This window comes from Plectropomus leopardus, chromosome 12 (assembly GCF_026936395.1).
Source record: "Plectropomus leopardus strain MGB_pleo_1.0 chromosome 12, ASM2693639v1, whole genome shotgun sequence".
NCBI classification, from domain to species: domain Eukaryota; kingdom Metazoa; phylum Chordata; class Actinopteri; order Perciformes; family Serranidae; genus Plectropomus; species Plectropomus leopardus.
The window spans coordinates 9,029,540-9,046,958 of NC_142187.1; the positions used below are offsets into that span (position 1 = coordinate 9,029,540).

The 17,419-nt window shown below is 38.2% G+C and overlaps 1 protein-coding gene across 8 annotated transcripts in view; it reads left to right on the forward strand.

The window, feature by feature from the left end:
* The window catches only part of LOC121951317 (disco-interacting protein 2 homolog C), a 224,121-nt gene that overhangs the window by 137,308 nt on the left and 69,394 nt on the right, over window positions 1-17,419 (forward strand). For 7 of the 8 annotated variants that reach the window (XM_088085027.1, XM_088085029.1, XM_088085028.1 and 4 more), the window contains exons 6-7: window positions 5,841-5,930; window positions 15,422-15,577. In XM_088085027.1, the coding sequence (XP_087941153.1) occupies window positions 5,841-5,930; window positions 15,422-15,577 (246 nt within the window). The remainder of the gene's footprint in view (window positions 1-5,840; window positions 5,931-15,421; window positions 15,578-17,419) is intronic. The other variant, XM_042497594.2, reaches the window with a different exon arrangement.

Here is a 17,419-nt window from a genome sequence, read left to right on the forward strand (position 1 = left end):
AACTTTAGAAACCTTTTATTTACAATCAGATACCCTCAGAAAAGTCTTGACAATCTTAGACAAACAGAAACTCTTTAAGAAAATCCGAGAGACCTTCTTAGAAATCTTCAGGCTTCCTTAGCAAACGCCAAATAATTAAAGTCCAGACACCTTTAGTCAAATGCAAACACCTTTAGCAAATAACAGAGACACCATTAGCAAACAAAAGACATCCTAAACCAGATAAAACACCCAAACACAGACAGTCTTAGCTCAAAGCAAACTTCTGCAGCAAAGTCCAGACGGATTTAAGAAAGACAAGACACCCTGATCCAACTCCTAAAGCCCTTGGCTCCTTTTTGTTTTGACAAACTACAGAAAACATAAGGAACAAAAGAGAGAAGTCCTTTGCCACATTTAAACATTGTAAAGAAAGTCTAGAAAGCCACTGATGTCTCTAGAGATATCTACATAAAACTGGCAAAATACAGTCTTTTATACCCTTAACCAGCTTCTTACACCTTTGGCTAAAGCTTGACACTAGAAAACTTCCGAAAACAAAAAAGAGGCACTTAGCCACATTCAAACATCTTTCCAGACACCTTTGACATCTCTTTACTTTTTTCTTCAGCACACACAGAACCGACAGCTAGCGGTAGGGCTGCCCAATTAACTGAAATATTGTCAAAATGGCAATATGGCCAATATCCACATCGCAAGAGCTGCAACTTTTGGTAAGGGTAAAATGTCACAACATGCCTTTACATTTACCATTGCCATTTCATTTACTGAAACATTATGATACATTACTATTCCTACTATTGCCACCCATATCACACAATCTGTCAAAAAGATTGTGCTTTTGCATGTCATGCAGGCCTAGTTAGCAGATTGTTAGACAATATTTGCTGAATTTGACAAAGTGTACAGGTTAAAAATTGCTGCCTGCACCTTTGAGCTATTTCATATTTTGCCAGAAAAACCTCATAAGACCCTGTATATCCTAGTTTGGGAACAACAAGGCCAAAATAACTGTAGCAGGGACTTCAAAGCATGTGTGATTTCATCTTTAAATAAAGCAACTTATCCTTGAGTTTATTTATTGTAGGTAAAGTTAGTTGGCTGTTGAGAAGTTTCTAATAAAAGTGTGTTTGGCTGGGATGATTGTGTGTGTTTGTGTGTGTGTGTGTGTAGTGAGTGGGTCGGCTCACTGTTTAGTCTTTTGAAGTTTAAATGTGTTAACTGGGGATGTTTGGTGGTTAAGTGTGTTTATTTGGGGGGCTCGTATTCTTGTGTACAGTTTATAAATGCAGGTTTTTACAGTGCCTCTGCTTCCTGTAACTCTGTGTTTGGCATGTGTTCTGCTACGTGCCACATGTCTGAAATTACTGCAGTTACAACCTTTCTTTTTGCAGCTGCTATTATGTCTGGATTTTATTTTGACTAACTTTTATTGAAACTTTGTTCATTGAGCCACATGGCCTCAGGCTCTTGATTATTACTTTTCTTTCCTTTTTTTTTTTTAAAGATCTAAGAGAGAGCCCGTCTTTTTTAACAATGCCTTCTGCAATTCATCATCTTCTTTCCTCTTTAAGGAACATGCTTGATTTGTCATTCACTAATGTTGTAGGTACACTAAAGTCCAAAGTCCACTAAAAAAATTATGAAGGTTTGAATGTTTCATGATCTGAATGCCCACATACAGCAGCCGTGAATCAGATCTGGCATGATGCTCCTTATCATATTGTTGTGCCATTAACATCTAATCAGTTTTTCTGACGAAAAGTATATTGCAAATTTAAAAATAAAAAAAGTATCCTGTGAAAAAATATTTAACTATTTTATTAATTAGGAAGAATTAGTTTTTTTTTTTTTTTTACATCATGTCTTTGTTCTAAACTTTCACTTAAAGATTCGAAATCACCAAATTTGAAGACATCTGTTTTTTATTTGACTGATTAGCACCAAATTAAAATAATTAACATATATTAGGACAAATCATCTAAAGTATTTCAAGCCAAAATGAAATCAAAATAAATTTTATTAAATTGAATTAATTGAATTATGTATTGTCTAAATTAAAATTCTAAATTCTATAATATATATGCTGTGGAAAAATGCAGTAGCCACAATAACAAAAATTTCAATACAGAGAATGGAGGAACATTAAAACTCTGACAATCATCTTATTTATAATTTTATTATAAGAATATACATATAAGATGTTTTTCACTCAGCCACAGAAAAAAGACAGTGACAACACTAGACACACTGTGAAAATTAATGTGTTGACTGAGAGATAATGTCTGCAGGTCATGTACAGTGTGTAACACCTGTTCAGTTTTGAAACAGACAAAGGACAGAGAGTGAACTCCTAACCACACTAACACACCGTTCTCCTGCACGGCTCAAAGGGCAGAGTGTTGCAGCAGCACATACAGCAGGGTGAAACTTCCTTTCCAACTGCTTCAGCCAATTTTCAAAACCTACAGTACACACATGAAAGTGACGAACTGGCCTGCTGCTGTCACAGAATCCTGTTTGTGCCTCCTCCTGCTGTTTGCTGAGGTAACGTTGTGACTAAATGTTAAATTGTTTTCATGCTGGCACCGTTGGTACCCAGCTCTGAAGATAATGCATGGACAGACACACAGAGGGCCCCCTGCCAGCTCCGCCCAGCCAGCTTTCAGCTCCCACACAGCTCAGATGTGACAGGAGAGGTTCTGTGCGACGCTGTTGGTTCTCTAGTTTGTTAGTTTCCACTGATTTCCTGTGTCATCGTTCCCCGCAGTCTCAAATTAGCAAAGTCAGAAAGTTGTTACCAAAGGAGCGGCTGAAAGCATGACAGCTTCTGCAGCACGACACTCACAAGTCAGCACGAGTCTGGTCCAAACAACAAACTGAGAAAGATGCTGAAGTTATTGACAGTTTTATTTCAGTGGTCGAATAAAATCTGAAGATAAACTGCAGGTATAAAGTTAAAAGCAGCTCCCCGTTTTAGGTGTTTGGGGTGAAATTTTCCCTGCTGCAACTAAAAAAATAAAAGTTTTGGTACTTAGCTTCAAAATAATGCACAGCATTCAAACAAATTGACATTATTGTTACTTTAGAATTGCCAACTATAGCTGGCAAAAAAATAAAGACATTTTATTCCTAAGTTTTGGGAAGAGTATGTTTGAGTAACAAAGGTTCCCTTAATTGCTTTCAGAGATTTTAAGGAACACATCGTATTGAATAACTGAAACTGACTTCTGGGAGATTATTATATAATTATGAGAACTAATTCTGCATTCAGACTCCTCAGTCTGCTGTCCTACTTTATATTCCAGTGAACCTGCAGCTCTTTGACTATCACTCTCAGGTCAGGAATATTACCAAAGTAGTCACACCTGTGGGTCAACCACACACCCAGCATCACTGTGATGCTACACCACCTTTAAGTGATGGGGAATGATTCCAGGTTTACTTTTATTCATAAAACCCTGATAATGTAATGTTATGACCCCAAGATGGTCTAGCGTAGGGGGGAAACATAAAGCAATATGAAGAGTTTGAGTTCGCTGGTCAGCAGTTTAACCTTTTATTGCCAAATAGGGAAGCATAAACAGAGTTCTGGCCAAAATAACAAACAAAATGGCCCTAAGGTAAAATGAAATCACAAACTGAACAAAGATACGCAAAAAACCCCCCAGAAAATTAACAAAAATTGGCAGCTCTCACTTACTGAAAATAAAATAAAAAATGTATATTAGACTAAAAATCCCCACTACATCACATCATGTTGTACATTTCTCAACTGGCCTGAAGTTTCAGCGAGTCCTTTCTTTATGTTTATCACAGAGGAAATCCTCAACGTGTGCACGTGTGTGAGTTATAGCCCTGTTTCTCATTTCCTCACTCAAGACCAAAGCAGCAGTTTGCGTGTGTTTTCCGTGTATGTGTGTTAATACTTAAGGGAGATTGTTTTCCGTGCAGCCTCGTTTTTTATTCAGCTCTTATCAGAACTGCTCGGCCTGCTCGTGCAGATAACTTTTTGTTCCGTCTCCCCAATCTGTCGTCCCTCCTTTCATCCCTTTCATTGGATCGTTGTAGACAATGTGGTTGTTGTGGTTGACTTTTGGCCAAGTTTAGTTTCAATAGAGCACACTGTGTTTGTGTCACCGGGTGCCTCTTTTGTTTCAGATAACAGCACTAAGTGCTTGTTTACGCTGCTCCTGTTGCTCTGTGATTATTGAAAACCGTTCAGAGACATGTGGTGCTCTTTTGATGAAAGTTTAAATATTTTTAATCTCAAGCACCTGAAAGCACAAAGACAAAGTAACTTCTCTGTTTCTTTCTCAGATCAATTGATTTGGCCCTTTGTATATTAATTGATTTCATTTTAATGTCAGATTTTAGATTGTCTTTTTACAACTAGCTCTACAGTATATCAGTAAATTATTGTATAATTAGAGCTTTTACTTTATCTTTGCTTCCTTCTTTTTCTCATTTTATTACACCTTGGAAAGAAGGCAGCACAAAAACAGCCATGAATATAAAACAAACTTGGAATTGAATTGCTACAAAGGGTTAAAAAAAATATTCACATAAAAAGTGCATGGAGATATTCCATCTTCCAAAGCTGTCCAAATTAAGTAACGGCAAAAAATTAGAAATACAAGAATTGACTGAGATTGCTATTTATAAGAGCCTTTGAAATCATTGTCACTTCACCAAAAATAACCACCTCTGACCTTTTACATTGTTCCAGTGTGAGAAGACAGTTTATTTAAAAGTTTTTCTTTTCCCTGAGTCCACCATCATCTGTGGAACATCTGTGAAAGTGCAGGCCTTGTTTGGATGTCAACGCAGATATGTATACAGGTGAAGATAAACCAGCCAAAAGAGAGACTTAAACTTGAGTCAGCTAGTTGTACCAGTTGTTAGCTACACCCAATATTTTAAGGCATTCCTACAGAACAAGACAATCTAGTAAAGGTACCAAAAAAAAGTTGTTTCCTTCCCTGAAAAGAGAAACAATGTCATTACAAATGTGACACATGGTTTTTGTATGTAATTTAATAGACAGATAATGATCTATACTAATACTTAAACAGTAATAATAATAATAATTTTGAATACTTTGAAAGTCAAGGTAGGTTAGCTGGTAGTTATCTGCTAAACTAAAGTGTTTATATATATATACATTTTATTTTTTTTAAAGGGACAGTTTACCACAAAATTGAAAATACATCTTTTTACACTTACCTGTAGTGCTATTTTTATATCTAGATTGTTTAGATGTGAGTTTCTGAGCGTGAAAATATTGGCTGTAGAGATATCTGCCTTCTGTTCAATATAATTACACTAGATGGCACTCGGATTGTGGTGCTCAACGTACCAAAAAGTACATTTAAAAAATTGAACAGCATTTTCTCTTTCCTGTAATCATGACCCAGTTACTATATAATCCAATAATGCCAATAATGTTTACATCTCACATTTTCACAAGCACGAGCCTCTCATCCATGAGTAGATGCACTCTTCCTAGCACTTCTTCATAATTATACAGCTGGCAGATGTAGTTTAGTTGAAAGAAAATAGGTCCTACATGAAACTATTCACAACAAGGTCTGTGGATAATTTTAAGTAGCTGAGTTGTGATTTTAAGAAAGAGATATTGCTGTTAATTTTTTTTTCAGATGTTTTCAAGAAGAACAAATATGTATTTTTGGTGTTGGGGTAAACTGCTCCTTTAAGAATATATAACTGCACTGTGCAAAGAGACAAAACTGCAGTGCTCTTAAAGTGAGATTCCTGAATGTCACAGGACTTAACACAACTTTTCAAGATTCCCCTCCCTTCTTGTTCCTCACATGCAGGCCTTTTAACCCACCTCTCCTTGAGGAGGAGGAGGAGGGCATTGCCAGCTGGCCTGGTAGAGAATGGAAACTCTGGGCTACAGCGCTCCGGTAAGTTGAGATCGGAGCATGGCTGACAGAGAGAAGAAGCAGGGTCAGTCTCCTGCCATCCCTCTCACAGCTCACGGCAGGGATGTCGAATTTTTCCCCTTATAAGCTGCAGTGACTCTTTTCCCTCAGTGTCCTCCGTCATGTGCTTGCTGTTAGAGTTGTGCCTCTCGTTGGTTGCTTCGTGATAATTAAATAAGCCCTGTTGTGAAAGTGCAGAAGAAAGTATGTCAATGCTAACCTCACTAGCATTGAGCGTTGTTGTAGATGCATGAAAGTATTGTGTTGTTGTATGGATTATAACAAAAAAGCTGGTGCTCACAGCTTTTTAGAGTGTATATTGTTGATGATGAGAATCAACAATGCTTATAAGCAGGGCTAGATTGCAGCTTTTTCTCTTTTCAAGGTTACTCTGTTTGGTGTTGTTTATTGATTTGGCTAATTATGCAGCATGTTTTAAGTTGTTTGCTCAGCCACAGGCAATCTGCTTTCAAAAACGGCTTTTCATCTAAGCCAGAAAGCAGATGGTGGAGGAATGTAGGCTGAGTGCCTAGCCCTTAGTTTTGCCTTTTTGTAATGCAGTATTCCTCAAATCTGCTACCTGGAATCATAAATACTGCATCATAGAGTGTAACGATTCCTTTTGTCTGGTGGAAAAAAAGGTCCTCATTAACAGTCAGACTTTAAAAGCGAACTTGAATAATATTGGTTCACTGCGCACAAGAGGTACAACCTGAAGACTCCATCAGTCAACTGGCTGCTTGGCATGTGAAAAGACAGCAGCTGACTCTCTCATTTACTGGAGTGGCTCCCTCCACTTCTCTTAGATTGCTTGAGAATACAAAGCAATCCACACTGTGGTGAACAATGAGCATACAGTTAAAGAAAAGGCTGAATACTGGACCTTTTAATCAGCCATTCATCACTCTCAGAAAAATATATATACCCTGAATCCATTAACACTGTGTTGGAAGTGTTCCCATATTCAATGTAATTAAGGCTGGAGTCTGGATGAGGTCCACTGGGATTGCAGTGTAGCTCTGCCTCCCTGTCAGGGCTGTATATCTGTCAGGGGAATACTGTGAGGTCTCTTAGGAGTAAAGGTTCAGCATCTTCCTGGATGCTATTCATCAGGTGTCTGGTAACGCTGGTGTGAGGGCAGTTTTTCGCTGTTGATTGTGTTTTTTTCCCTATGAGCTGTCTTGACTGTAGTAGCTTTATAAAGTTCAACTCATTCTCTTGGGTAAAGCTGTTTGACATTGCATCAAGTTAGGCCACTTAGTCTGCATAGTATCTTAGTTTTGACTCATGTTCCAATGAATTAGTGTAAGTTGAATCTTTTTTGTGAGGACAGGCTGTACCCACAGCAGGACAGGAATACTTTAATGAGGGTTTATTTGAACATAAGCAGTTTTCTCATATGAATTCCATAGAATGTGCAGAGAATAATGTCGTGAAATTATCCAGAGTATCTCTTTCACACATGAAGCACATGACAGTCTGTGGATTGCTCCCTGTGAGTTGGGAGAGAGTTTCTCTAAGTGAAAGAGTTCAAGTATCTTGAGGTCTTGGTGCGGTTAGAGATGTATTGGGCAAGTCCAACTGGTAGGAGGCCTCGGGGCAGACCCAGAACATGCCAAAAGGATAATATATGACATCTGGCCTGGAAACAACTCGAGATCCTCCAGGAGGAGCTGGAAAGCTCACTGAGGAGAGGGGATGTCTGGAGTACTTTGCTTAGCCTGCTGCCTCCATGATCTGGCTCCGGATAAGCAAATACAAATAGATGGATGAATGGAGAAGCCTTGTCACATACTGGAAATAATTTGGTTTAGGTGAGGGGTAACACCTGTGTTGAGTGTGCAGGAGGCAAAAAATAAACTGCTGAAATGAGTGTGCTTTGTTTGTAAAGTGGTCATAAACAACAATGGCAAGGGTCTCTTCCCATTTTTTAAATTGTTCTTGCAATTTTAGCTCTTACGAAAAGAAGTTCATTTACGTCCTTCTGTAAATGTTGTTCTTTAGCTTCAGCTATTTGTATTCTTTAGGTTTTTGTGCCTCCTGCATGATAGAAAAGCCACGCCCCACTCTCTTGCTGAGAGTTCTCTGAATAATGACCTGCTCTGTTCACACATGGGCTCAATCACATATTACACTGACATTGTACAAAGGAGCTGCAAGAGTAAAGTCTGCTTAATGTGTGGTGCAACTGATTTGGACCTTGGTGATTTAACATTCAGCTCCTAATGTAAGGTAGTGTCAAGATAAGTTCAGGGTTGCAGTGCATGTGTGAAAGAGACTATAGATTACAACATCACAGCAGGTGATTCTCATCCAATTTACGTCTCGCCCGGTTCACTACTGACTTAATGTTCCAGTACACCATAAACCTAAGCTCATTAAACTGTATCACAATGTCAGAAACTTCCATCAGCTCCAACCTACACAGACTCATGTGCCTCTTCTGTGCACCTAGTTGTCCAAAATTTTTGTTAAACACACACTGAAAACCACATGACAGCCACATCACCTTTCCTAAATGACAACTTTATGTATTCTAGCACTTTATTATAGTAAATAGAAACATGACCTGAGCATAGTCCACCTGTCAGCCTATTCTTACTATACAGAAACTGTTGCATAAACTTAAATAACATCAGAACTTATATAAGATGTTATGCCAACATAAACATCTCTACCAATGTAAAGGTGAGGTAAGGTACGCTTATTTGTAAGGCAATCCAAAGTGCTTTACATAAGCCTTTTCAAAAAGGCAAGTAATAACACAAGGCAAAGTCATGTCAGAGTCCAGCTGTTATAGGTGTGGAGATGCCAAGTTTGATTGAAAAACTATCTAGTATAGTATTATTACTGGCCAAATACTAGACAAGTCTATCTTCTTTAAACCTAATGTAGCTGCATTTGTGCCAAAAGTTAACATTGTCACATCATGACTTCTTTGTGTTGTTCTAAAGCGAAGTTACTTTGAAGGACTTGTTGCCTACCAAACACTTGTTTTGGAAAAAGACTGTCTGAAGATACAAAAAACTTTCAGACTACACCTTTTGGGAAAGTTCCCAATGAGATTCTTGAACTCTAAACAGTGCACAGTTGACATCCATAAAGCCTTTTCTCTTGTTAAAGTGAAACAGATGCAGAACAGAAATTCCACATTTGTAAAGCGCAGTAAACATGTTTTAGACTGTCTATTTGAGGTCCGCATCAACAGTGACAGTGTTAACTCTTGTCTGTTTGACGGAAGATTTGGACTCAGGTCTCAAACTTTAGCTCTTCTAAGCACTTTAAGGATTCGTTGTCCATTCTGACTTAAAAATTAAGAATGAAAAATTCATTCAGGACTTCATTTAAGAATGAATTTAATTAAGGTCAGAAAAATATCACCTTATTGGTCATTAACAATGATATTTTGTAAAAAAAAATAAATAAATAAAATAAAAAACTAAAAAACTATATGCACATAAACACCACCACTGCCTCCTCCCTGCAGCTCTTTGTGGTGGTATTGAGTTTTCACACGACTAACTACTTTTCTGCTCAAATGTTGATGTTTTTCTGCAGATTACAGTCATAATTTGCCTGCTTGCTTGCCTTGATTAGTCGACTTCAGTTCGACCTTTCAGCCAAAGTATCTTTAACCATAGAGCCACTTTTGAACCCTCCTTGACCCACTGGAGGAGGTAGAGGTGTACCGGCCCTGAATCAGTCTCTGCGGCCGGCCTGATTGGTATTCCAGCAGCGAAGGCGGCATTCATCATCATCATCTTCCTCCTCCTCAGCCCTGGCTGATATTTCTCCCTGTCACACATCATCATAAATACATTCTGATGAGGTCACTGGACACTCACACACACATTCCCTGGCAGATAAACAACATGCGACTTCATAGAGTGCATGTCTAGTTCAGTGTAGCTCAAACAGACAGCCCAGATGTTGCAGAGACAGAATGTACAGCGTGCTACAGTAATTAGCATGCCTGTGCTGTATGCTGCAGTATTGATATGCAGTCCATGTCTGGATAAAGAATTCTGTTTGGTCTCGCTGGCTTTGGCTCGGTGCTTTGCTGGGAATCATCTCCCTCTACCTCTCTCTTCCCTTGTTTCTTTGTCCTTCCACAGTATATCTTTCTTTTTTTGACACTCTCAGCTCTTCAGTTTAGCCTTAGTCAGAGCTATTGGCATGAATGGATGGAAAAGACGTGACATGAATAGATCATGATAAACCTTTCCAGAAGCATCTGTTAATAGGATGCATCTGGCTCAAAAGTACGCTAAATCATATAGCTATAGACAAAACAAATGCAGTCAGGAAGTCAGGAAGTGTAGTGTATATGTTTATTTTTCTCTCAGAGAGAACAAGCGATGATGAAATATTAAGTAAGAGGGAGACTGAGAGCAAAATCGTCTTTGTTCTAACGCTGGCAGTTTGTGGGTTTTGTTTCTTTGAATACTCAACATGTTTAATTCAGTTCAATATGTATAAGTGGAGAGTGAAAATAATAGAAATATAGTGAGTAAGGAAAGTTTTAATGCGTCTTAGTGATAAAATGTATGGCCAAAAGTATATGGACATGACTTTCCATATCCTTTTGTGTACTTTTGGTCTGGAGCTCTATTGCACAGTTTGGGCCCATCAGTATCAATACAGGGAAATTTTAATGCAACAATATATAGACAATAGTTTTCCTCCACCTTTGTTGCTAAAGTTTGGGGATGCCCTGTACTTTTACAGAATGACAGTGTCCATGTAAACCCAGCTTTAAAGAAATTGTTTTTCCACAGTGTCATGGAAGAAGTTGACTGATCTGCACAGAGCCCTGACCTCAACCCCACCCAGGAAGCTTTAGGATGACCTTGAAGTTTACTGTAAGCTAGACTTTATAACCCAACATTAGTGCTGGATCTATAATAATCACGGCAAATCCCTGCAGCTAGGTCCATCATGTGGTGGAAAGACTGAAACCAGAAGAGTGGTGGTTGTTAAAACATCAGGTTAATGGACAGCATTATAGACATAATTTCTAATATTCTGCACTCCTAGTGTATGTCAATAATTTCTAAAAGAGAAATTAATATCCATTCATTTTAACATTTGAAAAAATAAGGTTTTTAAAGAAATCACAAGTGGATTCATTGGCAGCCTGATGACAGAATGGTTTCTTTGTAAACATGAGCAGCACTTCAGAATAAAAGCATGCAAATGTAACTTGCTCTGCTTCCTTTTCACTGCAGGAACCCTCCTGCTGTGACATGCGGAGGGCTGAAGTAGTTTGGTTCCCTTTATCTTTTGGTCCTTGACTTAAGCAGAGGAGCTCCCTGAGGGAAGCTGAGGGGAAATAAGGGAGTGGAGAGGCAAGGCATCAAGATTCCAGATTCCTCTTTTAAATCATCTTAAGTGGCAACCTCTCTTGGCATCCAATTCTTTGAGGTTTCAGACGCAGCATAAAGAAAAGAGGCACACACTCCACGCTTGGTTTCCAATGCAATCATGTGAAAAATTTTGATCTCTAAAATGTTAGCTTTTCCGGACTTCAGTGGGTTATCTTTGTTGTAAATACCTTGCACTCATTCTTTTCCCACTACTTCTTATTCATTCATACATAAATGCATGAGTATTTATACATGTGAAGAGGTTCATCTTGTCGTTGATTGACCTTTCTTTATCTCATCTTTGGAAATTGTGGTTGTTTATCATGCATATTTTACATTATGCAGGTGGTTTTCAAGTTAGTGATTTAGTATCAACAGACTGTTGTTTGAATACTTGATTATTTCAAAACCCCACTCTGCAAAAGTGCTTTTTAGCAAGACACATCTTCATATATATTATTGTGTCTCGTGAAAAACTGAACTCATGCAACACCTTTTAAAACTGTCCAAGGAAAATCCTTTTTGGCGTCAGATACCTACAGTTGCAACAGGCTTCTCATGACTTGGAATTTCAACATATCATTGACACTAGTGGTTCTCAACCTTTCTCATACCACTCCTTAATCGATGCACATTAGGTCACGGACCCACATTCAATAAGATTTCACTTTGAGGACTTCCATCTGAAAATATTTTGGTCGTAAAATATGATTAAGACCAGAATTGTATAGTTGTCAACTAAAGTTGCAGAGAAAATTAACAAAGTGAAGGAAGTGAAACCTATGATCAGGGTTGTCCCTCTTATGGCCCTTACTCACACTGAGCTCACTTCTACAGAAAATTACATAGTAAAAATAGACTATTTCTTATTTTTCTGGGGATCCCCTGGAGCTTCCTTAAGGACCCTTGGGCGTCCCCAGACCCCTGTTTGAGAGCCACTGATCTACACCACTTCCTGCTGTGGTAATGTAAAATGAAACCTCACATTTTCCATTTGAAGCTATTTTCCGTCCTCATGAGCTCTCTGGTTGTTCTACATCTGAACCTCTGACCTCCAGGGATCAATTAAGCAGCAGTTAGAAAGAGTTTCTCAAATGCCCAAAGTCCCTTAAAGGGAAAACCACCCAAATTAAAAATTCCAATATGTAATTTCCATGGCTGAGGAAAGTTCAATCAGTATTTGTGAACATGAGCTACTCTCTCTCAAAGCCAGAAACTAGAGAAGTAAGTCTCAAACTGGTGAGTCATCAAGTAAAGTCCTGAGCTGCTCCATTGACAATGAACAGGAGCCTGATTTTGTTGACCCACAAATAGTTTGTTTTATTTTATTTATTTTTTATATACTCAAATGGACTTTATTTGTATTTGTAGCTGTAAAACCAAAAATATACCCATGTTCTTAGACTGTCCCCGTGAGAGCTCTCAGTATCATCTAATTTAATATATCTTGTCAAATTCATTGTCCATGGAGCAGCTCCAAACTTTAGACTCTATGACATCACAAATTTGAGTTTTATGACTCCAGTTTTTGGATTTGGAGGCACATTGTGTATGTTACTGGTATTTTTGACAGTCTTAGACCATAGAAGTAACATGTATGAACTTTGAAAATGGGTGTAGTTCTCCTTTAAAGACATGGTGGACCATTGAGAGCCCTGCAACCCTGTAACCTGAGCATGTAAGACCAATATACACGCCGACATGTTCTATAGAACTGAATTGATTGAGAACTCAGTGAACGCAAAGGGACAGTAAACGACACAGCAGGCTCCATCGACACACTAGATTCAACACACATCTTTCCCCCCGCGTCATTTCATGCTTCGACCACTCAAAGTAAAGATTCCCTCGGGCAGAACAGTAAACACTGTTTGATGTTGTTGAACAGCAGCTGAGCCTCTTGAAAAGAGGTAAATGTGAAAAATTTGAGGCATGGTGGAAGCTTTGAAACATCAGGCGCAGCAGATAGGCTGAAACACAATCTACAAATGTGGCACAAAATACGGGGGAGAAATGAGCTAAAAAGAAATGTTAAGGTGTGGGTGTTGATGGAAATGGAGTCGTTTCTTTCCTCAGAGAAAAGGAGACGTCACAGTATGTGGTGGTGGGTAGTCTGAAATGAGACGTTTGTGAGTTGCAGTGCTGGTTCTGGTGCTTTTTGGTGTATGTTTGAAGTGTGACAGATCACTAAAGCTGGAACATCATTTTCCTGAAGTTTTGTTGCAGGATGTCAGTGATAGAAAACAAACATGACATACTCGTGAGTTTTTTAATTTCCTTGTTCTTACTTCAATTTAGCAGTTTGTTTCTTAATTCTGCCCATATAAATCATTTGATAAATATACAAATGTGAAGTGGAATTCATCATCAGGCAGCTGTTTTGCAGCCATTTTAGTTAACTTGCTGTGCATTAGCATTTATTATTCATAAGTCTGAGAATAAATAATAAATAACTGTATCTAGAGAAATATACTTCAATTAGGCTGCATACTGAAGTTGCTTTAATTGCTAAAGTTAATAACTTTCTGTTTTGTTGTGCTCTTTTGTCATCCTTAGTTTTCTATCATTGGACACATCAATTTCATTTTAATCCAACTTTATATTTAATCAGAATCAAGTTCTCTTTTGAAGTTACCGAGCTTAAAACACCACTTAGTTAACATCCATTTAATCAGCACAATGTTTCTCATCATTTTTGCCCTCAGACTAGTTTGCCAAAAATAAATTTCAACCCTTACAGTTTGTTTGACACTTCCACTGCTTTAAGCAAAACATATAAACTGAGACTTTAACACCTCAACTCCAAACAGAGTGCACATTTAATTGACATTTAAAGTGAAACATGGCAAGGCATTTATGATCAACACGTTAGTGCAGTAGTTTCTCAAACATCAGAGAACTACAAACAAAATATTCTGTGACGATGGATTCAACAGTTTACTGGCACTGGCAAAATGATATAGACTAAATATCCAAACCTTCAAAGCCGAGGAGGAATTGTAATTAATTGTGAACCCATATCTCATATGAAATATTTATGGACATACTTACTGCCATTTTAGAATCTCTGTAAGAAAAGGAGTTAAATATTTGGCACAAAAAATGTATTATAATGAAACAAAGTGTTAAATGGCTGAATGTGTATAAATGTGGTTCAGCTGGCAAAATATTTACTAAAATGTAGATTTTTAAGATCTCATATTCTCGAAGCATATACAAAAACAAAGGGGATGTCTTTTTAAAATACAGAGACATGTTAATAATAAATAATGATTAATTATTTTAATTCTAGATTTATTTGCTTTTAGCAGTATTTATGGCCTTGTCTGTCCGAAAAGCTGCATGTGTGCAGCAGACTCCTAGTAACAGAAATTTGGTGGCGAAAGATCAGGTACAGCAACAACTTGCATAGCCTTTTTGCTTTACACAAAACGGGTGCTGACATAATTTTTGGCTTGTGCAACTAAACAACAGAGACACTACAGCAAGCATAAACCCAGCTTTGCAGTTTGATGGAAATTTTAACTGACACCTGATTTCTTCGTGGTACTTACACTTCACCTGACACTTCAGCTGCTTTCAGTACTTAGATTCAAGTGGCATTTAAAGTAATACCTCAAATGTTTGCGACCTTTACAGTACAAGTCAGCTGTTGCTTGAAGTGACACCTAGTTTTCAGCACTTACATTTCAACTGCTTTCAGAATATACTCTTCAAAATACACCTCAACTTTGGCCATGCAGCTCAACTGAAACTTTTGCTCATCTTACACTGCAACTGACACTTCAACCCCTTTCATTGCTTTAATTTCAGTTGACACTTCAACTACTTTAAGTGCCTCTGCTTTAACCGTTTTTGCCAAATGACATTTCAGAAGAAAGTTGCCTTTTCTAATGTTCTTATTTATCTTGTGGTTTAAATTCCTTGTTATGATTGTTCTGTATTACAACAGTGAGACGTCTATTTGAACCATAACTACATACATCCTGGTCCTGATTGTAAGAGTCTGCATTAAAAATGTCTAAGTGGCAGGATGTGTGGGGGTGTGGGGGAACTAACTAGGCCTTTGCTTCACTCCTTGATTCCCCCCGTTTTCTCACATCCCAGAGAACCACTCTGCCCCTCCAGATGTCACCGGCTACACCAACAACACCGCCAACACCTCTGACGGGATCCAGGTGGAGAGAGCCCCAGGCGGCGGCACCGCGACCCAGAGACAGACGCCCAAGTACGGCAACGCTGAGCTAATGGAGACCGGAGACGGTGAGTGAGGGCCTGGGATATGATCTGGGGAGAAGAGATCGGAGGTGTCAGAGATAATTGTAGTGACAATATAAAAAATAGAGGTGGGGGTTGTGGGGTAGCTAAGATTACCAGTGTCACCATTTATGTTCCTGAGGTATGATGTTGAGTAATGGCAAGAACAGTGTTTTTTCAGAACATTATGATGTCACAGTGAAGCTAACCTTTGACCTTTGACTTTTCTGATATAAAATGTTATCACTTAATCATTTTATCCTATTAGACATTTTTTGTGAATTTCTGTCATACTTACTGTATGAATTCTTGAGTTATGGCCAAAAGCATGTTTGGTAAGGTCACAGTGACCTTGACTTTCCACCTATGACCATCGAAATCCAATGAGTTCATCACTGAGCCCAAGTGGATGTTTTTGCCAAATTTGAAGAGATTCCTTCAAGGCATTCTTGACATATTGCATTGACAAAAATGAGAAGGACGTATAGACGGACGTACAGATGGTCAAACAGATGAATGTACAGATGGACTTATGGACAGATGTACAGACAGACATATGGAAAACCCAAAAATGTAATATCTCTGGCCATGGCTATTGCTGACATGGAGGCATAAAAAAGTATGCCAAAATCAGGCTGAAGTAAGTTTTTGGAATATTGTCTTTAGATGAAACCAGGAACTGTGGTTCTAAAGTTAATAGGGCTCGAACAGCTGATTAAATTTGCAGACTTTATGCTTCGGAGAGCTGATTTAATCTGAGTACAACTCACTTCCTTTTTGTTTCTTCGCTGATTGTGACGTCTGGTGAGTGATTGGAGGACTTCAGAGTCGTGTAAAAGACATATTAAAGACCAGCTGTTTTGTTTGTTCAGGAGCCTCAGGTCTGACTCTGCAGTCTGACGTGATGGAAAATCACCAGCACATCCATGTGTGATGTGTTTTATTTTGTGGGAAAACATGAAAGCTTCAAATTTTGAGTCTGAATCAGAAAAAAGAGTCACTGGGGCACTTTTAAACATGACAGGCCTCCTGCTGCTCTGATGTAAAATGTATTAATGTGTTTGGTTTTTTTTCATGTGAAGAAATGCTAAGAGCATGTTTTGCAGTTTTTTAGGTCACATGAACGGTGAATTAAAAGTAAAACTTAAAAAAACAACTCATCAATATAAACTTGCATTTCATGAGTCTTCATCTGTATCTTTCTTCACCTATGCATAGTTTTTATTGGCGCTAATTACTCTTCATTTATTTGTTTAGAAATATTTGCTTCAACTTTTTTCCCTGCTTTTTAATCTCTTATGTCTTTATTTTAAATAATGTTTGGTCACATTATATAGCATCCAAATATGAAATGTTCTATACCGTATACAAATGAATTTCTATTATGAAATGATGCATATTTCAGAAAAATCGGACACATATTATATATATATTATATATATTTGTGTTCACTTTTGCAATGAAACTATAGAGATTTTTTCATAACATCATAGTTTTTTTTGCACAATTGCCCACTGATGTCTGAACAAAACAAAAAATGAGAGCCTCCAAAATCAGCCCTCTGTTGACTAATGTATCATCTGACAGTGTAGATTTTTCTGTAGACTCTTCAGAAATGACGAAGGACGTCAGTTTGCTGGTTCATAGTTTAATGTTTCTGTCTCTGGAGGGACATGAAGCTGCAGCAGACGGAGTTATTCATCAGACACCATGATCGATGCCGAAATGGACGAGATGTTGAAAACAGCTCAGAGCGAAGCAGATTGACGGATCAGGTGCCAGAGTTTACAGATGGGAGCTTATTGGGATGTTTGGCTGAAAGAAACGCAGCAATGCTGAGGCCCTCTT